The sequence below is a fragment of the Hyperolius riggenbachi genome, chromosome 5, assembly GCF_040937935.1.
Source record: "Hyperolius riggenbachi isolate aHypRig1 chromosome 5, aHypRig1.pri, whole genome shotgun sequence".
Taxonomy (NCBI): domain Eukaryota; kingdom Metazoa; phylum Chordata; class Amphibia; order Anura; family Hyperoliidae; genus Hyperolius; species Hyperolius riggenbachi.
The window spans coordinates 40,814,496-40,842,084 of record NC_090650.1 but is presented as its reverse complement, the minus strand read 5'-3'; the positions used below and the strand labels follow the sequence as shown (position 1 = coordinate 40,842,084).

The window sequence follows — 27,589 nt, the reverse complement described above, 5'->3', positions numbered from 1 at the left end:
CACCAAGGCCAGTACAAGTGTGCAGCATAGCTTTGCGGTTGCACAGACAGCAATAAAAACCACTAATGGTAAAAGCAAGCAAAACATGCACAATGAAATTTGATAAGGATCGACAGACGTCTCTCTCCACATACTGCACACCAAAAATATACAGGAGATAGGGCAGCAAGTCAGTGCTGGCTCCACAAATAATACACTGGGAGGGCAGTGCTTAGGAGAACACATGGAGAAGCATTTGAACAGCCGATTTGTAAAGCTCTGATTTGCTGTGATGACTTTTATTGAACACATGATCATTCATGGCCAGCAAATCAGAGCCTTACAAATCTGTCAGCTTAATAAGGGACACTGAACAGTCAATAAAAATAAATCCGGAAGTTACCTGGGGCTTCCTCCAGCCACCATAGGCCGCAAGGTTCCCCGGTGCCCTCCTGGCTTCTCTCCCGGTTCCGCTGGCGGCTCTGTTACTGGGCCTGGCGACTTTTGGGCTGAAGGTTGGCAGCACACTTCCTGGATGGGAACACTCCACGTCATCACGCTGGCCGGCGTGACAGACCTGCACATGCGCAGTTTTCTAACTCTGAACCGTGCATGTGCAGGACTGTCACGCCGACCGGTGTGATGACGCGTAGCGTGACCGTCCATGAAGTGTATAGCCGACCTTGAGCCCGAAAGTCGTCGGTAACGGAGCCGCCAGCGGGACCGGAAGAGGAGCCAGGAGGACGCCAGGGGACCCTGTGGCCTACGGTGGGCTGGAGGAATCCCCAGGTATGTACCAATTTCATTTTTATTGACGTCTCAGGGTCCCTTTAAACTGGTCAAGGAGTCAGAAATCGGTGGTTTCATAAACTGAAGAGTCGGAGTCATATGATTTTTTAACCAAATCCATAGCCTTTGTAAAAATTAGACTAAGGAGTCGGAGCAATTTTGGGTACCTGGAGTCGGTGGTTTCATAAACTGAGGAGTCCGAGTTGGATGATTTTTGTACTGACTCCACAGTCCTGCCCATGGGGCACTGACCTGCTAGTTAATAAAATGTGCAGCTGACCTCGGGCTATATTTACCAATAGGGAAGGCAGAGATGGTAAATGTCAGTTTGTAACCAAATCATTGACCCATTTCCAGCATTAGCGCTGCTGCTAATGAACCTGTTCTGCGGTTAATGTATCACCCATGTCACTTACCAATAATATATGGGCATGTATACATATTAACTCACTTCTTTGTGTGCAGCATCCCCTGCCGATATCTGGCAACTCGCAGCACCGACAACTGCTTCATTGAAGACACATGCTCACCCAATCAATTTTCTCTCCAAGTAGGCAACACCCTGTTGGGCTTTAGGGGAAAAAAAAGTCACATATATTGGGGCAGAGATCCATCCTTGCAAGACGAAGGGCTCATTCACACTAGGGGCATTTTCTGCATTTCTTGAAGCACGTGCGATTTTTAGATTCGCCCACAAAACGCCTGTGCAATGAATCGCTATGAGAAAGTTCATATCGTGCATTCAGCAAAGCAGTGCCTGTACCATTTTTGAGGCAATTTGGCCTCAATAGAAGGCAGGGCTGGATTTACCATAAGGCACAGTAGGCACGTGTCTACAGGCACCTGATGATGGAAAGGCGGCCCAATCCCCTCCTCGAGTGCCTCACTCCCTTTTTCCCTAGGCAGAGTCCTGATGAGATTGTAAAGGAGAGTTTACTCACCCTGCTTGAGAGATCTCCCTTTAGTCAGGGGCACCTCTAGCTACTTAATATTGAGTGTACTTCTGGCTATCCAATACTAAGGAGCACCTGTAGCTTCCTATGATGGGCAAAGGAAGTAAGGGAGAAGTGACAGCTGGGACAGCCAGCACATTTGCGGTGCAGTTCGGTGGGGGGTTTGTAGGTTCATGGAGGGTGAAGTCTAAGGTGCCAGGACATCTGTGCCTATAGGCTACTATGAGGTAAATCCGGGCCTGATAGAAGGTATAGGTAAAAACGCAAACACTCACAAAACCACTTTATGCGGCGATTGCGCCGCTCATGCTTTTAAAGCTAATGGGAACCGGATTTAAAAAAAAGTCAGATACTCACCTAAGGGAGGCTCTGGGCCCCATAAAGCATTCCCTCTCCTCTCCCGGTCCCCGCTGCTCTTCTGGCTCTCCTGTCAAATACCGCTGTCTCCCGGCCAAAGGGAGGCTTCGGAAATGCTTCGGGAGCCCGAGTGCTCCCGAATGACGGGCCACTCTACACTGCGCATGCGGGCGCGCCCTCTATGACGCACTCGCGTGTGCGCCGCCTATCTTCGGGAGGACTCGGCTTCCGAAGACTTCCGAAGTCCCCCTTGGCGGGGGATACGAACAGAGGAACCAGCGCAGCACCAGGAGAGGAGAGGGATGGCTCATTAAGACCGAGCCTTCCCTCTCCTTAGGTGAGTATCTGACTTTTTTTTTTTTTTTTTAAACAGGGTTACATTAGCTTTAAGAATAAATACATTGTATTTATTCTTTTCCGGGTCAAAGAGTTCACTTCCTGACTTGCGTCAGGGAGTGAATGACAAAACCGCTCTGGAAAAGAGCTTTAACCAAAAACGCAGAGGGGGGGAAAAAACCCGCCCCACAAAACCGCAAAACGCTTGCGTGTGTGATTACGATTTTAGATGTGAATGAGGCCTTACTCTGTGGGTAGCTCAATATGAAACGTATTGAAGGAGGGGGACAGGCGGGGGTGGTACACCTAAAGGGCAGCATCGGCAGTGGAGCCCACACCTATCTGCCTGCCAGCGCACCTGCTCCGGTGTTCGGTGTCACCACAAGCATTTGTACCATGTGGCACCAGGCACATGTAGTGTTATCATATATGTGCCAGGTGGTACAGGTGCTCACGGTAACAACGGAGGAGGGCAGGAGTTGCGCCGGTGGAGAGGTGAGGCTTTACACCACACACGGGCGCAGGGTGGACATTTATACACATGGGGGGACCGTCGGTCATCGCGATAATGAACGACGTTACTGAGCATTTGCAAAACAGGATTTTCCAGCATGTTCGATCAATCCTTCTGACCGATTTTGGCTGAAAACCGATTACAAAATCAATCAGGTGGCAAGGTTGCAGCACAAATGTTCTTCCATTTCGATAAAATTATCGAATCAGAAGGTCGATCGAGCTGCAATAGCAAGTGATGCACGGACACATTTATACGACAAGACTTGACAAGAAGGCTGAGGCTAAGTTCACAGTGGGATGTTAAAGTCGCACGTTATAAAAAAAATTGTAACGTAGAGAAACGCATTGCTATAGTAAATCAATTCGCCGTTTACAGTGCACACGTTGCGTTGTTGTATAATGCAACACGTTAAAAGAAAGTACTGCATGCAGTGCGTTAATACACAACATGAGCTGCGTTAGTCTGTTTGCACATGCTCAGTACTGACTTTCACAGGTGCTGAGTAAATAATGACATGACGGCATTTATAATCATCATTATGCGACCATAAAGTCGCATTTAAATGACGTTCATGCATAACGCAGTAGAACTTAATGTATATCAACACAGTGTGCTATGTGCGCCTTTACGTTACAATCTGTGTTGCGACCTTAACCTATTTTAGTTCCTGGACGTAGAAACTACGTCCAGGAACCATGCGCGCTACCGCGCGCTCCCGCAGCCGATTGCGCGCGTGCACACGCGCTTCTGGCCCACGGTTCGTTAGCCAGGAAATCAGTGAATCGGGCTATGATGCCCTATCACTGATTCCTCTCCCCCGCTGAAAAAGCGACAGCTTCTCTCGGAAGCTGCGCCTTTTCTGGCTGTTACCTCCCCCATGTGTCTCTCTAAGCGTCTGTTACGCTTAGAGTGACGTCATGTAAACAAACTCATGGCCGCCATCTTGTGGCCAAAAAGTAATACTACAACTAAAAGTAAAAAAAATAAAAATCAACACACATTTACATTATAATCCTATTGTTTACATCCCACCCTCCCAAAACTACCCAAATAAAATGTATAATATAAAAAAAAAACATTACTATGAAAAAAAACATGTAATATTTACCTAAGGGTATAAACTTTTTAAATATCAATGTAAAGATGAAATATTTCTATATATTTTTTTATTTTAAACTTGTAAATAGTGATAGATGCAAAACGGAAAAAATGCACCTTTATTTCCAAATAAAATATTGTCGCCATACATTGTGATAGGGACATAATTTTAACGGTGTAATAACCGGGACATATGGGCAAATACAATACGTGAGTTTTAATTATGGAGGCATGTATTATTTTAAAACTATAATGGCTGAAAACTGAGAAATAATGAATTTTTTCAGTTTTTTTCTTATTCTTCCTGTTAATATGCATTTACAGTAAAGTGGCTCTTAGCAAAATGTACCCCCCCCCCCCCCAAAGAAAGCCTAATTGGTGGCGGAAAAAACAAGATATAGATCAGTTCATTGTGATAAGTAGTGATAAGGTTATAGGCTAATGAATGGGAGGTGAACATTTCTCAAGTGAAAACGACGGAACGCGAATGGGTTAACGTCGCATCATAACGCAATGTACTACTGTGAATCTAGCCTAAAGCAGAACTTTAACCCAGGATTCAACTCCATCCCAATCAGTGGCTGATATCCCTTGTCCCACAATCTTTAGCTTTTCTTGAATAGATCATCAGGGTGTCTGATATTGTGGTGAAACCCCTCCCACAGCGTGATGTCATGACCAAGGTCCTGACGGTTCCCTCTCTGTGAACCTCATTGCATTGTGCCAAGCAACTTGTATATCGCTCTGTGCTTAGAACTCTACGGGCCTGAGCCCACTAACGCAGTTGTGTCCGCTTTTCAGTTACACATCAATGTTACAGATGTTAAAAAGCGGACTGAAGCTGACACAACTGCGTTAGTGGGTTCAGGCCCTCAGTAACGAACATTGTTTACAGATCACCTGGCAGAACCAAAGATGTCACCACCAGTGATACATTTCAGAATGTAAATCGGAGAGGAAAGATTTCACAATGGACAAACCCTGACTAAAAAAACTATAAATGAATACAGTAAATAATAAGCAATTTTAGTCGACATGTTATTTTCCCTACAGTTTCTCTTGAGGGCCCGTTTTCACTACTGCGGAAACCGGGCCGAATTCGGAGAGTTTCCCCCGCGGGGGAACCGAGCGGGGAAACTCTGCCATAGGAAACTATGGCGCCTGTAAGAATTGATATTAAAGAGACCCTGTATCTCAAGTCTTTACTAGACTTCAGTACCTGAGACTAGAATTCAAGTATACTTACATTCTAACCGTGCGGTCGGCCGAATCGCTTACCTTAGCGGTTCGGCCGTCATTGCCGTCAGTTTCCGTGCGAGAGGCTGCGAATCCCATAGCCGTGCATGGCACTGCTTCTGGGATTCATCAGCGTTCCCGCTGACCAGGAAGTGCCACCGCCCTCAATCTTCTTTACCTGGGTGGCTGTTTTGGCCCTCAGTCTTCTACCGGGCCCTCAGTCTTCTTTACCTGGGTCACTGTTTTGGCCAGAATGTAATCTCCACCTGCCTGGTGCCTGTACCTCAGTGCACACAATGTGGCCATTTTTAGGGACAACACCTGCACCTCTGCCTGACAATCAGAAATAAGGAACCATTAGCAAAGCATCTATGCTACCTTCACTTCCACCACTGATGATTTTGCAACATAGTATCCACAGCACCCCCCACCTTCTCCCCCGTCTGGTGCTCCAGCCATCCCTCCTCAGCACCTTCCCAGGCAAAGCAGCAGCAGCGACAGCCAATCAGCGAGCGCTTCTCATTCCCCGCGGTGTAGGCGGCCGCTTAGAGGCGCTCCAGAATTGGCTGCAGAGATCCCGGCGAGCTGGCAGCCGCTCCTCCGGTCCACCGATCCTCGGCAGCATCACGTCATCATGTCCCCCTGACTGCTCATAGCCAGGTGAGCTGCACGTCATCCCCGGGCTCCTCTATGGTGGCTGCTGTGCTATCCGGGTACCAGGAGGGGGATCAGGGTGCATGCATCCATACCACTCATTCATATACAGTCTTTCCTGCTATCGTTTACCAGGGATGTTGTTTTGTGCTATCACTGATCCATTCCTAGGTGCAAAACAATGATAGAATATTTAGGGGCAGTGCTGATGGGCAGTGTATATTTAGGGGCAGTGCTGATGGGCAGTGTATATTTAGGGGCAGTGTATATTTAGGGGCAGTGTATATTCAGGGGCAGTGCTGATGGGCAGTGTAGTCAGTCAGTAGTGCTGTGTATCATTGTAGACTGAGGTGAATGTAATGCTTAACTGTGATAGGCATCTGTTTGGCTAAAAAATTGGGGTGCCTTTTTGTTCTGTGATATTTGTTTTCTTATATATATATATATATATATATATATATATATATATATATATATATATATATATATATATATATATATATATATATATATATATATATGTACACACAGTACATATATATATGGGACATGTGTATGTAAGCATATAATGTGGCAAAAAGTAAACAGCTGTTCCTAAATGTTTCTTAGATTCTGACCACACTATTTAGCTCAGAGATGCTTTTTTGGCTTGTGAGCTACTTTAAAAAATTAGGGAGTCAAAATGATCGACCCATGTACAATTTTGGGAGCACACTTCTATATCAGAATCAGAATCGTTTATTTCGCCGAGCATAACTGGGTCATGCCCAGAATTGTGTTTGGCACAGCACATACATCGCTACCGAGAGGTACATAGACAAAAGGCGATACAATAAGAACATGTCAGTAATACAAAATTCTCGAATATGTAGGTACACAAATATACATTCAGCGTCTGTGTGCAACTTCCAGACGCCCTGCTGAAGTCTACCAAAATGTGCAGGGAGAAGTCAATCAGTTTAAAGTGGAGGCTGGTGACTGGTTGTTCGGACAAGAAAACGTGTTCCTTTTGCAGACCGCTACTTTGCAGTTGGTAGGGCACTGATAGACGGTGGAAGGATGTTAAGGGAGTTCAGGAGGCCAACGACCGAGGGGACGAAAGAGTTCTTATGTCTGGTGGTCTTGGTGGGGATGACCCGAAGTCTCCGGCCCAATGGTAGTGGGGAGAAGAAGCAGTGGCCTGGGTATGAGGGGTAACTTGCGATCCTCAGTGCCCTGGCACGCAGTCTTGTGTTATACAGGAGGTCAAGTGGAGGGAGAGGTCTCCCAATAATCCTCTCCGCTGACCTGATGATCATCTGTAGTTTATGCCTGTCGCTGGTGGTGGCTCCTGCATAACAGACCAAGATGGAGGAGCAGAGGATCGATTCGGTGGTGGCTGAGTAGAAATGAGTTAAAATCTCCTGCGCCATGCTGAACTTCCTCAGTTGGCGGAGGAAGAAGAGCCTCTGCTGGGCTTTCCGCTGGGTTGCCGTAAATGCAAAATGTAGTGGAGTCGGGATCTACCGTGAAGTCCTTCCTGATCTACCTAATGGACACTCCTGATCTAGCTTAACCTCTGAATTCCGAGGATAACCCTAATCTTATAATTCGTGTCCAGTTCTAAGGTCATCCCCTACCTTGTCCCTAAACTTAACCTAACCCCCCTGCCTTGTACTAACTTTAAACTTAACTCACCCTTGTCCTCAGTGGCATAGCAAGACATCATGGGGCCCCATAACAAAACTTTCATAGGCCCATCAGATGTAGGCACTCTTAAGCAATGCTACCTGCCCCTACCCTACGGAAATGAGTTAACTGGGCAATTTACATTCTCATGCAATCAACACGGTACAAAGTTCATGGGCAGTAACTAGAAAGTCAGAGTGGGTAGAGAAACACCAGAGAGTTAATGGTGATTGCATTAAGTACATCTAGGCCCCCTCTGCTCCAGGGCCCCATAGCAGCTGCTATGGCTATTGCTCCCCCCTTGCTTGTCCTGTCCCTAACCATTACCTCACCCCTAACTAGCATCTAACCCTAACCTAACTTTTTGCCTTATCCCCAACCTTAACCTCACCTCCTGCTATATCCCTAAACTTAACCTCATCCGCATGACCTCACTCCCTGACCAGTTCCTAACTTACTAAAATATACTCAGCAGCACTTGGTGTTTGGTGTACACAGGCTTGGTGTTTCTTTAACAGTTTCACAGCATCAGAACTTTGTTTTTCTTACCCAAGCCTCATTTTTAGCTGCACAGAAGCTAAGCTCCGCCCCATAAAAGTAATCTGCCTGGGCATTTTTCCCCTAATGCTGTGCAAAGCATGATGGGATTTGTGATGTTGTTGTTCTTGTACTGCTGTTTTGGCACAATTTTTTTTTTTTTTTAATTTGAGGTTTGAAACCTAGCGCACACAGCTGGGAGGGGTGATCAGGACACAGGACAGTTGGAACGGTGTCTCATGCTCCCTGTCACCTCCTTTCAACCAAAAAGATGGCTGCCCCCATGAAATCACAAACATTTTCCTGTTCTTTTAAAACAGGGTGGGTAAGAGATTATATTACCTATCTATTATAATTGACATAACTAATGTAACTTAATGACAGTATGTTTGTTTAGGCTGAAGTTCCTCCTTAACTTCATCCCCTGCTCTGTCCTAACCTTTACCTCATCTCTGCCTAGTTCCTACCTCTATACCCACACACCTGGCCTGGGCTTAACTGTAGCCTTGCATTCTTCCCTGTGCCTAACTCTGACCTCACCCCAGTCTGTGCCTTACCCAGATCTAACACCATCTTTACTGCAACCCACCCCTATAAGCCCTAACCTCAACACCTCCCTCCCAGGTCCTTGACACCAACCTTGAACTACGCTCTGTGTTCCAGTGTAGAATCAACCTTCTCCTATCTACATTGGCTACATCTACTATTATAGCAATAGGGGATACAGAGGTTTGCGGCTGCACCAGTGGCCTTGGGCTAGAGGGGCCCAACCTCAAACGCAATAATCACTTCTATGGATGCTTTGAAGACTGTAATCATTCACAAAACTGGTCCAGTGCCTATGCTTACTTCTCTGATACTGTGTATGACCTTGGCAGGTTTCTGGCGCCATATCACTTGTTATTTAAAGAGTGCTTGGGGGCCCCAATATAAAATTTGCACTGAGCCCCAAAGCTCCATAGCTACGCCACTGCCTAGCTCCATACTTTCATCTAACCAATAACCCAGACTGTGTGCATAAGGTGATTAAAATGGGTCCCTGACTCATACTGTGATATAGATTCACAGATCGATACCACTGTTCACTAACTGTGGAGTGGTTTATTGTCCTTAAAGAGGAACTCCAGTGATAATAATGTAATAAAAAAAGCGCTTCATTTTTACAATAATTATGTGTAAATGATTTAGTCAGTGTGTGCCTGTTGTAAAATCTTTCCTTTCCCTGATTTACATTCTGACATTTATCACATGGTGACATTTTTACTGCTGGCAGGTGATGTCAGTGGAAGGAGATGCTGCTTGCTTTTGTTTTTGTCAGTTGGAAACAGCTGTAAACAGCTGTTATTTCCCACAATGCAATGAGGTTCACAGACAGGAAACTGTCAGGGCCATGGTCCTGACATCACACTGTGGGCGGGGTTTCACCACTATATCAGCCATACAGAGCCATGCAACCCAGATGATCTGTTTGTGAAAAGGAAAAGATTTATCATGGAAAAGGGGGTATCAGCTACTGATTGGGATGAAGTTCATTTCTTGGTTACGGTTTCTCTTTAAGTCATCATCCTGCAGGTTCGCTGGCTGTGCAGTTATTAGTGAGCCTATTTTGGTGGACAGAACTGAACTGCAAGAGGGATGACAACTGTCAAAAATGAGTTACTTACTTATGTGCAAGGTCAGGGCTCCAGCAGAGTGCTGCATCAACAGAAATCGCGGTTGTTGCACATGATCTGCAGGTGACCCATGCAGGACAAAGTACTTCTGGGCCTCATCAACCCTTTCTCCCAAAAATATATGTTTGAAAATAAATATTATTTGCATTTTTCCAGCTGAGCGCAGCATTAAAGGTTACCTAAACAGAACTTTAAAAAAAGAGTTTAACTTGCCCGGGGCTTCTATCAGCCCCCTGCAGCCGCCGTGTGCCCGTGCCATCACGGAATGATCCTCTGGTCCCTCGCAGCGGCTCTGTTCCGTTTTCGGTGACTAGGCCAGTCGATAGTTACTGCACCTGCATGGCTCTGGCTGCACATGTACTTGATCATGCTCCTGCTGCCGGGAGCGTCCTGCACATGCACAGTACGAGCCCTGCACATGCACAGGATGCTCCTGCTGATGGGCAGGTGATTGAGGACGTGCGCGACCAGGTCCATGCAGGCGCGGTAGCCATCAACTGGCCCAGTCACTGAAAACAAAACTAAACCGCTGCAAGGGACCAGAGGTTCATTCTGTGACAGCGCTGGCACAGGGCGGCTGAAGGGGGCTGGTAGAAGCCCCGGGCAAGTTAAAACTCTTTTTTTTTTACGTTCTGTTTAGGTTCCCTTTAAAGAGAATCTGAAGCCAGATTAAAAATGGCTTTTTTAGCTTATATTCAGCAGGGGCATGTTTGGCCCTTCTAAAACGCCGTTATCCCATGGCATAACAAGGGGTCTTTACCCCCCAAATCCCCCCTGCAAAATCCACGACTTTCTTGGTCGTGGATTTTGCTGCCCCTGTGCGCTTCCGTGTGAGGCAGGGCTATGAGCTGCAGCCCTGCCTCACACGCGTCTGTCAGCGCGTATCTCCGCCTCTCTCCTGCCACTCTCAGCGAAGGCAGACTGAGAGGGGCGGGGGAGAGGCGGAGATACGCGCTGACAGACCCATGTGAGGCAGAGCTGCAGCTCATAGCCCTGCCTCTCATGGAAGCGCTCTCTGGGCACCACGGAGGGCATTTGGGGGGTAAAGACCCCCCGTTATGCCGCGGGATAGCGGCGTTTTAGCTGGGGCAAACATGCCCCTGCTGAATATAAGCTAAAAAGCCATTTTTAATCTGGCTTCAGATTTTCTTTAAAGAGGCCCTAGTTCTGGCTCATTTGTTTTTCATAATGAATATTGTATGGAATCCTATATAATAAAACCTAACTGTCCCCGCATTCTCCTGTCCCTGTGTCCTTGGGTCCGTGCTTTTTACTACTGTGCCGCACGGACAGCCGCTGGGACAGGAGGACGGGGCCGGGTGGGCGTGTGCGTGGGCGGACGGGTGCGCGCGCTTGCAGTGGGTGCGCGCGCATGCGCCCAGACATGCGGCGGTGGCGGCGTTAAGAAACAAACCTAGAGCCCTTTTTTAAACGGGCTAAGGTCACTAGTATATAATAATTTGCTAGGTGCAAAATTGTGTGCATCTCACAATGATTGGGTTGTTTATGTACGTGAAATGTTCGTTTACACTGTGTTCCAAAGCCAGTGGAAATAATACCTGGTCTCCCAGAATGCTCTGGGAGGAGAATTTTGCATAGCTAAACAGCCTAGGCTAAGCATCAATGGGAGGGCGGGGCTACATACCAATTTACAGCAATATATTGGTATAGGAAGAATTTCTAAAGCTGAAACAAGGATACATAATGTAAAAGTGAGTATCCTGAATAATTGGCTACAGTACTATATATCACTGCAGTACCTCTTTAAGAAGAACGTTACACGCCTCCTTTTGCGAACATTCTCAGTTCCATGCAGGTTCGGCACGATGAGCCAATACTGGATGCAAAATCAAGATATGTGGGTGTTGTTTTTTATTTCATTTTAAAGAACAAAACATTCTGGACATTGTGAAACTGCATTTCACAATATGTCATTTGCCAGAATGAAATCTCGTTTCCAAGGAAAACAATAATGTATTAAGATATTTCCCCAAAAATGTGTAAGCATTAGCTCTGTTATTATTATTATTATTATTGCCTGTGTTTATGTACTACCACCCTTTTATGCAGCCCAGCCTAGAACATTACTATTCATATTCCAGGGTATATCTCAGTGGAGATCAGGGCCAGATTTCTGTAAAGGCAACAAAGGCCCAGGCCTTGGGCGGTTGCAGCACAAGGGAGCACCTGAACATGAATGAAGGGTTGCTACGTATGAAAGAGCAGGCTTACAATAGAGAGCAACACATGAAAAAGAGAAAGCGATGCCCAAGGGAGCTGTTTATGAAAGAGAGGGGCGCTGCTGTACATGGATGATACACATGGAAGAGGGGGCGGCACATGACATGGGAGGGGTTGCTGCACATGGATGATAGACATGGAAGAGGGGGCTGCACATGGAATGGGAGGGGCTGCAGTACATGGATGATACACATGGAAGAGGGGGCTGCACATGGAATGGGAGGGGTTGCTGTACATGGATGATACACATGGAAGAGGGGGCTGCACATGGAGTGGGAGGGGGCTGCTGTACATGGATGATACACATGGAAGAGGGGGCTGCACATGGGATGGGAGGGGCTGCTGTACATGGATGATACACATGGAAGAGGGGGCTGCACATGGAATGGGAGGGGCGCTGCTGTACATGGATGATACACATGGAAGAGGGGGCTGCACATGGAATGGGAGGGGCTGCTGTACATGGATGATACACATGGAAGGGGGGGCTGCACATGGAATGGGAGGGGTTTCTGCACATGGATGACACACATGGAAGAGGGGGCTGCACATGGAATGGGATGATACATGGATGATACACATGGAAGAGGAAGCTTCATGTGGAATGGGAGGGGCAGCAGTATATGGATGATACACATGGAAGAGGGGGCTGCACATGGAATGGGAGGGGGTGCTGTACATGGATGATACACATGGAAGATGGGGCTGCACATGGCATGGGAGGGGTTGCTGCACATGGATGATACACATGGAAGAGGGGGCTGCACATGGAATGGGAGGGGCTGCTGTACATGGATGATACACATGGAAGAGGGGGCTGCACATGGAATGGGATGGGCGCTGCTGTACATGGATGATACACATGGAAGAGGAGGCTGCACATGGGATGGGAGGGGCTGCTGTACATGGGTGATACACATGGAAGAGGGGGCTGCACATGGAATCGGAGGGGCTGCTGTACATGGATAATACACATGGTAGAGGGGGCTGCACATGGCATGGGAGGGGCTGCTGTACATGGGTGATACACATGGAAGAGGGGGCTGCACATGGAATGGGAGGGGCTGCTGTACATGGATGATACACATGGTAGAGGGGGCTGCACATGGCATGGGAGGGGCTGCTGTACATGGATTATTATTATTATTATTTAGTATTTATATAGCGCCGACATATTACGCAGCGCTGTACAGTGTATATATATATATATATATATATATATATATATATATCTTGTCACTAACTGTCCCTCAAAGGAGCTCACAATCTAATCCCTACCATTGCCATATGTCTATATAATGTAGTGTATACATTGTAGTCTAGGGCCAATTTTAGCGGGAGCCAATTAACTTATCCGTATGTTTTTGGAATGTGGGAGGAAACCGGAGTGCCCGGAGGAAACCCACGCAGCCACGGAGAGAACATACAAACTCTTTGCAGATAGTGCCCTGGCTGGGATTCGAACCAGGGTCCCAGCGCTGCAAGGCGAGAGAGCTAACCACTACGCCTCCATGCTGCCCATGATACACATGGTAGAGGGGGCTGCACATGGCATGGGAGGGGCTGCTGTACATGGGTGATACACATGGAAGAGGGGGCTGCACATGGAATGGGAGGGCTGCTGCACATGGAAGTGGAGACACAACATACAAAAAGTATAAATCCTTTCTTGGTGGGGATGACGCCTCCTTAGCAGTTTTAGGAGAAGCCAGTTGAGCTGCCCGTATGAGCAGGGCTGTGGAGTCGGAGTCGAGGAGTCGGAGCAGTTTTGGGTACCTGGAGTTAGAGTCGGTGGTTTCATAATCTAAGGAGTTAGAGTCGAATGATTTTTATACCAACTCCACAGCCCTGCGTATGTGTTAGAGATTTTTTTTTGGGGGGGGGGGGGGGAATCCGAGGTCAATATGTAATCAATATTTTTTCATCAGTTTTCTCCTAGGTGATATTTTCACAGCTTGTCAATGAAATGCCTTTTAAACCACCTTCAAGTGGGCATACTGTGTGCACAAAATAATGTTTACAGTACTTTTTTTTAACCTACTTTTTGGTACTTTTTCGATTGCAAAGTGCTGAAAAGACAATGAAAAATGGTCTCCTAGGAGAAAACTCAGGAGAAATTAATTGCATGTGGGCCAGAGTGTCTGCGAGAATCCACCCAACTATGTAAATACATTAAAGGGACTCAGAGACAAGTCTTAAGCTAGTTTTTTACTTACCCAGGGCTTCCTCCAGCCCCGTAAGCACAGATGCGTCCCTCGCCGTCCTCCTGCTGTCTCCCATTCAGCCCGCAGTGATCCCCGGTAACGGGCTCAGTTGAAGCCAGTCAGGGTCTTCTGCGCATGCGCCGGACCTACTGCAGCATTCGCAGTAGACCCGGGGTAACGTCACTGAGCCTATTACTGGGGCTCACCGCGGCTGAACGGGAGATCGGAAGAGGACGGCGAGGGATGCAGCCGTGCTTATGGGGCTGGAGGAAGCCCCGGGTAAGTAAAAAAAGCTAGCTTAAAGAGGAACTCCAGTGAAAATAATGTAATAAAAAAATGCTTCATTTTTACAATAATTATGTAGAAATGATTTAGTCAGTGTTTGCCCATTGTAAAATCTTTTAAATCCCTGATTTACATTCTGACATTTATTACATAGTGACATTTTTACTGTTGGCAGGTGATGTAGCTGCTGCATGTTTTTTTGGCAGTTGGAAACAGCTGTAAACAGCCATTTCCCACAATGCAACAAGGTTCACAGACAGGAAACTGCCAGGAATACGTACTTTTCTTGTTTCTTGTGGGAGGGGTTTAACCACATTATCAGCCATACAGCGCCCCCTGAAGGTCTGTTTGTGAAAAGGAATAGATTTCTCATGTAAAAGGGGGTATCAGCTACTGATTGGGATAAAGTTCAATTCTTGGTCAGAGTTTCTCTTTAAGACTCGTCTCTGAGTATCTTTAACCCTGTCCTATCAATATGACCTCTGGGTGGGTCCTGGACGTGAGCTATGTTTTTACTCTTTACACAAGCTGCGGTCCCTTTAAATCTAGAGTGTGTCCTAGGAAAGGAGTCTGGGAATATGAGCAACTCAATGTTACTGGTGTGTTCTTTGGATGTCCTGGAATGTGGAATAGAAGAGAAGGAACTGAGCGAATCTTCCCATTCCAGCTGGGTACACCCCTGGCTTTTGCTCTGGCCAGACAGGAAGCCTGGGCTAGATAAGGCGCAGGTGCAGTGAGCTGCTCTGGGAAAACCCCAAACTCTGGACCAAGTGGGCGTATGTTTCCCAAACTTGTAGTGTGACAACTGCTGCAAAATTGAGATACGTGGGTGTTCTTTTTTTATTTCCTTTTAAAGAACTTACATTTTGGACATTGTGAAACAGCATTTCACAACATGTTATTTCCCAGAATGAAATGTCATTTCCAAGGTAAATAATAATATACCGTATTATGACATTTCCCTGAAAACCGGTTTTATGGTTAAGTATTAGGTCTGTTATTATTATAGTATTATCGCCTGTGTTTATGTACTACCACCCTGTAGCCCAGCCTAGAACATTACTACTCCTATTCCGTGGTATTCCTAATTGGAGATCACGCCTCCTTAGCAGTTTTAGGAGAAGCCAATTGACATACCCTTATGTGTGTTAGATATGGGGGGAAAAAACAGAGGCTCATATGCAATTAACCTTTTTTCTTGAGTTTTCTCCTAGGCCAGGCTTTGTCCAGGCATGGTGGCTGGATAGTGTACTGGTTAAGGGCTCTGCCTTTGACATGGGAGACCAGGGTTCGAATCCTGGCTAGGTCAAGTACCTATCAGTAAGGAGTTCAAGGCAAGACTCCCTAACACTGCAGGGTGGCCTCTTGAGCGCGTCCCTGTGGCTGCAGCTCTTGAGCGCTTTGAGTCCGAAAGGAGAAAAGCGCTATACAAATGTTCCAATTATTATTATTATTGTCTACCAGGGTTCCTTAAGTACTTTGCAGGGGTTTCTTGGCATTTCTCCCCATCCTGGGAGAAGTATGATAGAGCACATTAAAATATTACATGACCATTATATAATATGAACATTTGGTTAGCGCTTTCTCCTGTCGGACTTAAAGCACTCAAGAGGCCACCCTGCAATGTTAGGGAGCCTTGCCTAAGGACTCCTTACTGAATAGGTACTGACCCTAGCCAGGATTTGAACCCTGGTCGCCCATGTCAAAGGCAGAGCCCTTAAAGTGGAGCTGTCAGCCATACTATCACAGGATAAAAAAAGCACATATATAAGTAGATAAATACCTGCTCTACTTACATAACATGTATTGCACTGTCCACAGTTTGATTTTAGTGATTTTTCTACAGTAAAAAAAGCATTTCCTATTTGAACTGTGGCTATTTTGAAGCTAATCCTGATGTTACTTCCTCCCTTACTCTCCTCTGCCTGATTCTGTATGCATTGCCCGCCCTCCACTATAGAAAGTGCATTGTCTCAGCATTAGAAATATTGGCCAATCAGAGAGGAACAGGAGGTGTGGGAGGGGAAAACGGGAGGGAAAGAGGCTTCAGCCAATCTGGCTGTATTAGTTAAGTCTGAGGGGAAAGTAGAGAAGCAAAAAAGGACAACCCAGCATGCCCTACAACTTCCTTTGTGTGGTAGATGTACCAAATAAAAGCCAGGGAAACTGGGGAATGGTGTTTTTAAGGAGAAGACAAATAAGAGTGATTTTTTTTTACTTTTGGATTGTCTGGTTAGCATCCTAGTTACTTGTTTACCAGATAAAAATAAAGAATTGATTTTATGCCCGACAGTTACACTTTAACCAGTAATAGGGAGTAAACAGTCCATGCAAAGTAAACCAACAACCGTTTCGGGGCCACAGCAGGTCCCCTTTGTCAATGTTTGTTTGCATTCCGTCCTGATACCTTGATAAAGAGGACCTGCTGTGGCCCCGAAATGGTCGTTGGTTTGCTGTGAATGGACTGTTGTCACTTGGGATGGTCGGAAATGTTGATTTCCGATTCCGCAGAAACTCCGATTTCCGCCAATGCCGATTACCGATTCTGCGGATTTCCGATTGATTTCCTAGTCCGGTTTTCTGAGTAGTGTTTTTTTGGGTCATTTTTTGCATTCTCTGATTGGCCAAATACTTCCGAGTTGGCTCTGCATTCTCTGATAGGTCCGATGCTTCCAAATTCTGTGATTGGGCTAAAATTACCGAGCTGTAGTAATGCAGTATTTCCACAAAAATCCGGTTTTCGAGTTCCGATCGCAAATCCGGCAATTTCAATTGTGCGAAATCCGAATGAGCATCTCTAGTTGTCACAATACGTCAATAAACAATGCTTTATCCTGCAAGATTGAGTGTGCGGACCTTCTGGAATATTTGGCTGTAAACAGAAACACTAAATTGGGGGTCAAACAAGCGCATTAGTCAAGAGCACTAGAATAAGGATGTCCTGGAATAGAAGAGAAGGAACCGGGTGGATCTTCCCATTCCAGCTGGGTACACCCCTGGCTTTTGCTCTGGCCAGACAGGAAGCCTGGGCTAGATAAGGCGCAGGTGCAGTAAGCTCCTCTGGGAACGACCCAAGCTCTGAACCAAGTGGGTTGTGGGTTTCCCGAGCCTTTAGTGTGAATCCTGGGCCAGGCATTTGTCCCAAGTTGAACTACAGTGTTTCCCCCAAAAAGTTAATTCATCTGGACGCGGTTTATTACCCCAAAGAATATCTGTGCACAGATGGCACGTGGCGTTAGCGCTCTTGCCTTGCAGCGCTGGGTACCCGGTTCAAATCCAGCCAGGTCAACATCTCCAAGGAGTTTGTATGCTCTCCCCGTGTCTGCGTGGGTTTCCTCTGGGCACTCCGGTTTCCCCTTACATCCCAAAAACATACAGATAAGTTAATTGGCCTCCCTATAAATTGGCCCTAGACTATGATACATGCACTACAGGATACATACATAGACAAATGGCTATGGCAGGGATAAGATTGTGAGCCCAGTGTTCTACCCAGGCTCTTTTAGCCGGGTGCTCCACCCGGCTAGTTTTTGTGAGCGCCCGGCTGTCATCGGCTCACCACCTCCTCTGCTGTAAGCAGAATTGTGCAGAGAAGCACCTGCCCTGCATTCCCTCATATGGCCCCACCCGGCTACTTTTTCATGCCACCCGGCTGGAAAAAAAAGTCTGGGGAGAACACTGGAGCCCCTCTGAGGGACAGTTAGTTACAAGACAATATACTTTGTACAGTGCTGCGTAATATGTCGGCGCTATAGAAATACTAAAATAGTTATAGTTCCCCATCTTATTACCCTTTGTAGTATGTTTAAATCATCAAACTGTAATTTAGCCATTACTAATCCTCAGCGTTGCCACCGACTCCACCAGGGATTATGGGATAAGCACTAGTTAGCATGTCAGATTTTCATTATTTTCCGGTTAGTGTGAAAATATTCCAATCCTGTGATGTAACATGTTATGTGTCGCATCAGCAGCCCTAATAGCGTTATGGCCTCATTAAAAATGTGCTTTAAACTTTCAGTTTATTCTATACTAGTACACAGAGGCTTAAATGACTACTTGTTATTTATTTATTTTTTTCACAAAACATCCCCTGATCAATAAAGCAAATACAGGATAATCGTTTATGTCAAGTGATATGAATTCCAGTATGTGAGAAATAAAAACAAATACTATTTGTATCAGTTATTGCAATGAATCTTAAAAGTGGGATACAACTTATGTATTACCAATACAGTTATCATATTTGCTTCTGTGTACAAGTAGTATTGTTTGTCTACAAATTTGCAAAGTACATTTTATCTGCTGTGAATGCTGCTACTGCATTTTATTGCATAGCTGCTGTGTGTGTGTGTGTGTATATATATATATATATATATATATATATATATATATATGTATATGTATGTATGTATGTATTAGGCCTGAAAGATAAATCGAATTTAAACCGAAATCGCGATCACCAAGATCACAATTTCGGAATCGTCAAAGTGGCAATTATAGCGATCACGTCATTTCCACATGGGGGAAGTTTGAAGAAGTGGCTTCAAACTTCCCTAAAGTCCCGCCGCATGCGGCCGCAGCATTAGACATACCTTCCGCACGAGTCCAAAGCTGTCCTCCTCTATCGCCATCTGTCGGCTCTTGTGCTTGGCAAAACTCCGGTGTTCCTGTATGTCACATGACATATAGGAAGTATTCCGTGCATTAGAGCCTGCAGGAGGCGAAGTGGATAGGAACGCATCGTTGGACTCGTGCTGGAAGCTATGTCCAGAACTGATGCAGCTTGGGGGACAGAGGAGGCACAGAGAGGGACAGAGGAGGCACAAAGAGAGACACAGAGGGGGCACAGAGGAGGCATAAAGAGGCAAAGGGGGCACAAAGAGAGACAGGGGAACAGAGGGGGAACAAACAGGCAAAGAGAGGGAACAAAGCTTGATTTGAAGGAAATTGTGAATCGAATCTAAATTGCAATTTCAGACAGAAATCGCTCAATTCAATTTTTTCCTAAAATCATTCAGGCCTAGTATGTATGTATGTATGTATGTATGTATGTGTATATGTATATATATATATATATATATATTCCGTTCTGCTGTAGTTGATTTAGTGCTGTGAATAATCTTTTACAGCAAAGAGGAAATGCTGAGTTTCATACCACTTTAAATAATATAAAGTTAGGACCTAGGTCCTGACATCACACTGTGGGAGGGATTATACCACAATATCAGCCATAAAGATGTCCCTGATGATCTATTTGAGAAAAGGAATAGATTTCTCATAGGATAAGGGGTATCAGCTACTGATTGGGATGAAGTTCAGTCCTTGGTTGCAGTTCCTCTTTAAATAACTCAGAGAAGCTCTTTTGCATAGATACTGGAAGCTTCCTGTACTGGAAAACAACATGAGACTTTTTCTTTGCTACTAATGTTCTGTTTTTTATCTGTACTATACACATACAATTCATCATCTCGTTTATTGTCGTTTCAGATTTTCATCAGATAGGTGAAACTGCTGGTTATCAGATGTATTTAAAATACTTTTTTTTCTAGAACTAAAGGACGGAGAACAATTTTCTGGGCCATGGAATCCATCACAATGATGGGAAGTCCGAAAAGCGTGAATGAAACTTTCTTACCCAATGGCACCAACGGCATCAAAGAAGACAAAACCACCATCGGCATCCTGGGAAGCGGAGACTTTGCCAAGTCCTTGACCATCCGGCTGATACGGTGCGGCTACCACGTGGTGATCGGCAGCCGGGAACCCAAATGTGCCGCCGACTTTTTCCCCCATGTGGTGGACGTGACCCACCACGAGGACGCCATTTTGAAAGCCAGCATCATCTTTGTAGCAATACACAGAGAACATTACTCTTCCCTGTGGGACTTGAAGCACTTACTGAGCGGGAAGGTACTGGTGGACGTCAGCAATAACATGAGAGTGGACCAGTACCCAGAATCCAACGCTGAGTATCTGTCTTCCCTCTTTCCAGACTGCTATGTGGTAAAAGGCTTCAATGTTATCTCCGCCTGGGCCATGCAACTAGGCCCCAAAGACGCCAGCTGCCAAGTAAGTCTAAATCCCCTGTCCACAGTTATACATAGAGCTACATTTATTTTTTTATTTCTTTTTGGGGGGGGGGGGGGGGACGAAAAAATTGGCAGTGCTCCTTATCAGGCTGTATCTGAAATGACTACCAACAGAGGCGTGCAGAGCCCCCTAGAGGCTAAATACACACCTTTTATTCAAAACAGATGCAAATTATGCAGTAAACTCTAAACTCAGATTAAAACAGTATACAAACTGAAATAGCACATGGATGCAGCTAGCAATAAGTAAACTTTCTTACATTTGCATGCTGACAGAGATACAGTATGGTGAAATCAGGCCTCAGGCAAGATAGCTGACTTGGCTCTCCATATCCTTGACACTTGCCTAGGTGGCCTTCTGTGTGATCTGACTCCACATGTTAGTATTATAGCAATGTTCTATTCAACGAGATGACATTACTAGATTTAGTAGCATCAGCCCTATTTTAGTAATAGGATTACACAGTTAAGGTGGCCACTAATTTGCAATTTGCCAAGTGATCGTTTATGAACATGAACGGTTGGAAATTATTGTTTGGGACCACTAATGGACAAAAATCTCCTAACTAGTCCGATCGGATTGATTCTGTCAATCTGATTATATTGGTTGGGAGATTTTTGTCGGTTAGTGCTCCCAAACGATTATTTCCGATTCTTCATATGAAATAATCATTCAGCAAATTGTATCATTAGTGACCACTTTTACACTTACCGTGTAGGGCATGAAAGCCATGCCCGCCAACCTGTCACTTCCCAGCAGAGATGTGGCTACAAATTATGGGAGCACACTGCAATTTGTTGATGGGGTCCCCAATACTAGACACACTTAAAGAGAACCTGTACTGAGTAAAAATATTTAAAATAAACACATGAGGTAACTTCAAATGAACATTACATAGTAACCTTGCCCTTAGTTCCTCTCAGAAGCTCACCATTTTCTTTTGATAATAATCCCTTCCAGTTGTGACAATATTTTGTCAGATCTGAAATATATTAGTTGATGTCAGTAAAATATCAGTTGCTGTCAGTTATGGCTGAGAGGAAAACTGATGTACCAGGTAATGTCCATGTTTCCCTATGGCTCAAGTGGGCGATGTTATAGTTTAACTGTGTGCTGACCAGAAAGCTGTTATTGGTAATGGCCATTTTCAAAATGGAGGACGGACAATTCCCTTGATCGCAGTGAACAAACAGGACGCGGGACAGGAGAAAGACACTGAGGAGTAGACTACTTGGAAGGTAAGTATGTAAGCCTTTCCATCTAAATGAGCCGACATGGCAATATATAGTCTCTTATGGATTCTGATATCTTGTTCATTGTATCCAAGGTGTGGACACAGAGATTGATTGCCCACACATCTTCCAAAATCACTTTTGGAAATCTTTGTACCTTTCCAGCAGGGTCTTTTGACTTGTGATGTCATTTCCTGCTTGGGAGAAAAAACGTACTTTTCATTCAGAGTAATGGCAAGTGGGTGGGTGTAGCTTTGGTCATTGGTGCGGGTGATCACTCCAAATTTGCAATGTTTCCTGCTTTGTGCAGCTAATTACTCATGCAGGAATATTGGGAATCACTGGATAGTTACTGGGTGGAACACAGAAATTGTAAAAGTACCAATTTCAGAGTTGTTGAAACTGCTTTTCACAGTTAAAGGCCTTTTTAAACAGGTATAGCTGGCTGAAAACTGAAACAAATAAAAGTCAGATACTTATTAGCGGGAAGAGGATCCAGTGAGAGGCTTCCTATGTCTTCCTTGACCCCACTGCTGCTGGACGACCCTTTTCTTCTTTGCAGCCATGGTCCCATCTGTGTACAAGGTCAGGAACACTGCGCAGGCGCCAGTATAAAGGAAAAGGATGAGGGGGGGCATTTCAGCTGCTCGTGGGTCAAGATGAGGAGAAGCTTTTTGCTAGTTGGACTCTCAGGAGCTCCAGCAGCCTTTAACACTTTTTGCCTGCACCTGCAAATGGGTCTCTGGAGTAGAACAGCTAGCATTGCAAAATGTAACACAAAATTTGTATACATATATGACTTGATGTATATTTGTACATTTGAAATGTGTTCAGCGTCTCTGTAACTTACTGCTATGTCTGTGAATGTGACATGTCTCTAAATGAAAACAAGTTGCTGTATTGGTTCACTAGTGGTGTTTTGTGGTGTTTCCAGGTGTATATCTGCAGCAATAATGTCCAAGCCCGCCATCAAGTCATCGAGCTGGCTCGCCAAATGAACTTCATCCCGATCGACATGGGGACATTATCTTCCTCCAGGGAGATTGAGAACTTGCCTCTCCGTCTTTTCACTCCATGGAAGGGTCCTGTCGTGGTGGCCATCAGCCTGGCAACCTTCTTCTTCATCTACTCTTTCGTCAGGGACATTATTCACCCGTACGTCAAAAACCAGCAGAGTGACTTCTACAAGATCCCCATAGAGATTGTCAATAAGACCTTGCCCATTGTTGCCATCACGCTCCTGTCGCTGGTGTACCTGGCAGGACTCCTGGCGGCGGCCCACCAGCTGTATTATGGCACAAAGTACCGCCGCTTCCCCCAGTGGCTGGAGAGCTGGCTGCATTGCAGGAAACAGCTGGGACTGCTAAGCTTCTTCTTTGCGGCTGTCCATGTGGTCTACAGCCTGTGCCTGCCTATGAGACGGTCTGAGCGTTACTCCTTTCTCAATGCAGCTTATCAACAGGTGAGACTTGTTCTTCCTAATGAAGTGATGGTGAGTTTGGGCTGCATGGACAAAAGGTGATAACTGCTCCTGATGCACTTCCGCAGTCTTACCTGGAGTCTGAGTTGCTGGTTTCATAAACTTTTTGTAAACTTTTTCATAAAATTTTTGTACCGATAGCGATTCCACAGCCCTGCTTAAATTCAGGCTGTCCTCATGAGAAAAACAAACAGTAATTGAAAGTATAATAACCTTGGGGGTTCCGTAGAATCCAGTCTTTGTGCTGTATAGTTGAGACTGCTGGTTAGTTGTGTTCCGGATAACCGAGACTCTACCGTAGTAGGAAGTGTTCAGACCCTACTGCAGCCCACTCATCCAACATAGAGACCCTGTTTGCCTATTCAACTCCTGCCAGTCTAATAGGTTTCTTCTGGTCATTTGTGACTAAGGTCTGGGCATGCCCAGTGGAACGAGACACTCGTGCATGAATGAAAATAGCTTTGCACATGCATTTGGTTCTACTAGGCATGCCCAGACCTTGATTGCACGTGCTCAGTTGGGATGGGTTCATCCACAGTTGAATAGGAGACCCTGCACAGAAAAGATGATCTGTAGAGGTATACTTAAAGCCTCTGGACCATCGGGATGCTTCCAACCACTGGGGTAAGTATCTAACTTTTTTTCGCTTCAGGTATACTTTATTAGATGAACAGGAGCTATTCTACTAAGGAACAGTTACGTTGTGGGTTATCGATTGGACCTTCTAGTCACTGTCACTTTTTCAGTGGGAAAATCCACTGTAAACTCAGCATTGGTTAGCCTGTCAGTCCATGGCTTCCATTAGTATATTGTTATTGTAGTGTAATAGTACAGAAAGACATTAAGCTTTTGATGCTTGATTGTGATAATGTTGTCTGTCAGTTTGATGCCTGCACAGGCATCCCTTGTATTTGGCCCCTGCCTTCATATAGGCAAAAAACAATCTGCAGTGGAAATTTTCTAGCCAATTGCTTTATCCCTGGGTGCTGTGGGGATCAGTGATGGTCTAGGAGAACTCATAGAGAATCATGTGATCGGTTTGGTCAGGTGATAGATATGCAAGTCTCTGATTTGCTAGTCATGATCATGTGATAAAGCAGCATATGATCACAGCAAATCAGAGCTTGCATATCTATCACCTGACCAAACCGATCACATGATTCTCTGAGTTCTCCTAGACCATCACTGGTCCCCACAGCACCCAGGGATAAAGCAATTGGCTAGAAAATTTCCACTGCAGAAGATTGTTTTTTGCCTATATGAAGGCAGGGGCCAAATACAAGGGATGCCTGTGCAGGCATCAAACTGACAGACAACATTATCACAATCAAGCATCAAAAGCTTAATGTCTTTCTGTACTATTACACTACAATAACAATATACTAATGGAAGCCACGGACTGACAGGCTAACCAATGCTGAGTCGAGGAGTTGGAGCAATTTTTTGGTACCTGAAGTCGGAGTCAGTGGTTTAATAAACTAAGAAGTGTGGATTATTTTTGTACCCATTCCACAGCCCTGCAGCAATGTGTGTAATAGACTTAGGCCTCAATTCACTAAGATCATGCTGGAGATAATAAGGCAAGAGAGTTCCTTAAGTTACCTCCTCTGTAGTTAATTTACCTCCTCTGTAGTTAATTTACCTCCTCTGTAGTTAATTTACCTCCTCTGTAGTTAATTTACCTCCTCTGTAGTTATTTTCACATGCAGTTAATTAACAGCCTGTCTTTAACTCTGGAGTTATTTTAAGGATTGAAGAGTTAACTTAAAGACAGAAGAGTTAACTTTAGGTTTGCCTGAGGTAAAATGGCCTCAATTCACTAAGCTTATCTCCTGTCTTTAATAACTCTTCTAGAGTTGTTACCATGGTGATAAGGCATGCAGTATTCAGGAAACATTTTACCTCAGGCAAACCTAAAGTTAACTCTTCTGTCTTTAAGTTAACTCTTCAATCCTTAAAATAACTCCAGAGTTAAAGACAGGCTGTTTATTAACTGCGTGTGAAAATAACTACAGAGGAGGTAAATTAACTACAGAGGAGGTAAAATAACTACAGAGGAGGTAACTTAACTACAGAGGAGGTAACTTAAGGAGTGAAGAGATAAGATAACTCTCTCTTATGTGGAGGTAAGTTTTCTCTTGCCTTATTATCTCCAGCATGATCTTAGTGAATTGAGGCCAATGTTTCCTGAGTACTACATGCCTTATCACCATGGTAACAACTCTAGAAGAGTTATTAAAGACAGGAGATAATATTAGTGAATTGAGGCCATATACTCCTGTCTTGCGGGTGTCCAGCAATGTGTGTAATACATACATGTCAAACTCCGGCCCGCAGGCCAAATTTGGCGCTCAGAGCCATTAAATTTGGCCCTCAAGTGGTTTCCCCACTTTGCATTATGTTTGGCCCACTCTAGACCACCAGGGAAGCTATATTGGAGGTGAAGCCTTCGAACACCAGGGAAGACAATTGGTTGAGGCAGGGGAACTGTAATAAACACTAGGGAACTGTATAGAGGAGGGGATGGGTCTCTGGACACCAGGGAACTGTACTGTATATTGTAGGAAGGACCACTAGACACCAGAGAACTTTATAAGGCAGGAAGGTGGCCAGTAGACATTGAGGTTGCCCCGTGACTAGGTCCCAGTGTGCAATTTTGGCCCACTTTGTATTTGAGTTTGACACCCCTGGTGTAATATAATAACATCCCTGTCTTGCAGGTGCCCAGGAATGTGTGTAATATATGTAATATAATAATACCGCTGTCTTGCATGTGCCCAGAAATGTGTGTAATATGATAACACCCCTGTCTTGCAGGTGCCCAGAAATGTGTGTAATATGATAACACCCCTGTCTTGCAGGTGCCCTGGAATGTGTGTAATATGATAACACCCCTGTCTTGCAGGTGCCCAGGAATGTGTGTAATATATGTAATATAATAATACCGCTGTCTTGCATGTGCCCAGAAATGTGTGTAATATGATAACACCCCTGTCTTGCAGGTGCCCAGGACTGTGTGTAATATGATAACACCCCTGTCTTGCAGGTGCCCAGGAATGTGTGTAATAGAAGAACACCCCTCTCTTGCAGGTGCCCAGGATTGTGTGTAATATGATAACACCCCTGTCTTGCAGGTGCCCAGGAATATGTGTAATATGATAACACCCCTCTCTTCCAGGTGCTCAGGAATGTGTGTAATATGATAACACCCCTGTCTTGCAGGTGCCCAGGAATATGTGTAATATGATAACACGCCGTTCTTGCAGGTGCCCAGAAATGTGTGTAATATGATAACACCCCTGTCTTGCAGGTGCACAGCAATGTGGATAATTCGTGGAATGAGGAGGAAGTGTGGAGGGTGGAGATGTATATCTCATTTGGCATAATGAGCCTGGGGCTGCTCTCCTTGCTGGCAGTGACTTCCATCCCCTCTGTCAACAGCGCCTTAAACTGGAGAGAATTCAGCTTCATTCAGGTACAGTCACAGCTCTTTACTGCAGTGCTGCGAATAATGTCTGCTTGCTGGCTTATCCCCGCTGTGATTCCAGCCTAGCTGTATCCTAGCAACCAGGCAGAGCAACTCTGACAACAGCTTGGTGGTCCTAAACAGGGGTTTAATGCTGCATTTAAAAAAGAAATAGCGTATATAGAAAAAAAGGCGCATGGAAATTTGGGTGCCCAATAATCCCAGGTACAGTATTTAATGTCAATTTTTTACTGTGTAAAAAATCAGTATTAAAGTGAACCTGAGACCAAGGAATAAAAAAGTTTTATACATACCTGGGGGCTACCTCCAGCCCTCTTCGCGCTAGTCCCTTGCTGTCCTACTCCGCAATCCGGCCCGGTAATTTCGGCAAGTCGGAGCTTACTGCGCACGTGCTCCCCCATCGCACTCCCGTCACTGGGAGAGTTCAGGAAATGCTTTTGAAGACAAAGCACAAACCCTGAAAATCCAGCATGAGGAGATGGACTAAGCCAAAACATGTCAGTTTTTAACTGCTTACTTTTTTTTGCTGGAGTGGTCCTTTAAATTGATATAGTTCTTATTTTTAAATGTTAAAATGAAGGCTAACTAATGATGATAGAGAGGATCAGTGTGGTCTGAGTGATTGAACTGTGTATTTTGCTTTAGAATTCTTTCTTGTATCAGTGATTAGGGGTGTGACAGGGATGTGATTAGAGGTGTGGCAGGATTGTGCCGGATGTGAACCTCATTCCATTGTGGGAAATAACAGCTTTTTTTAACTGCCAAGCAAG

At 45.2% G+C, this 27,589-nt stretch overlaps 1 protein-coding gene across 1 annotated transcript in view; it reads left to right on the top strand.

The window, feature by feature from the left end:
* Positions 1–5,838: 5,838 nt before the first annotated feature.
* Positions 5,839–27,589, top strand: part of STEAP2 (STEAP2 metalloreductase) — a 33,783-nt gene continuing 12,032 nt past the window's right edge. Inside the window, exons 1-4 of the mRNA XM_068235543.1 lie at positions 5,839–5,925; positions 20,080–20,599; positions 22,787–23,314; positions 26,643–26,807. Of these exons, the coding sequence (XP_068091644.1) occupies positions 20,111–20,599; positions 22,787–23,314; positions 26,643–26,807 (1,182 nt within the window). The 5' untranslated portion in view covers positions 5,839–5,925; positions 20,080–20,110. The remainder of the gene's footprint in view (positions 5,926–20,079; positions 20,600–22,786; positions 23,315–26,642; positions 26,808–27,589) is intronic.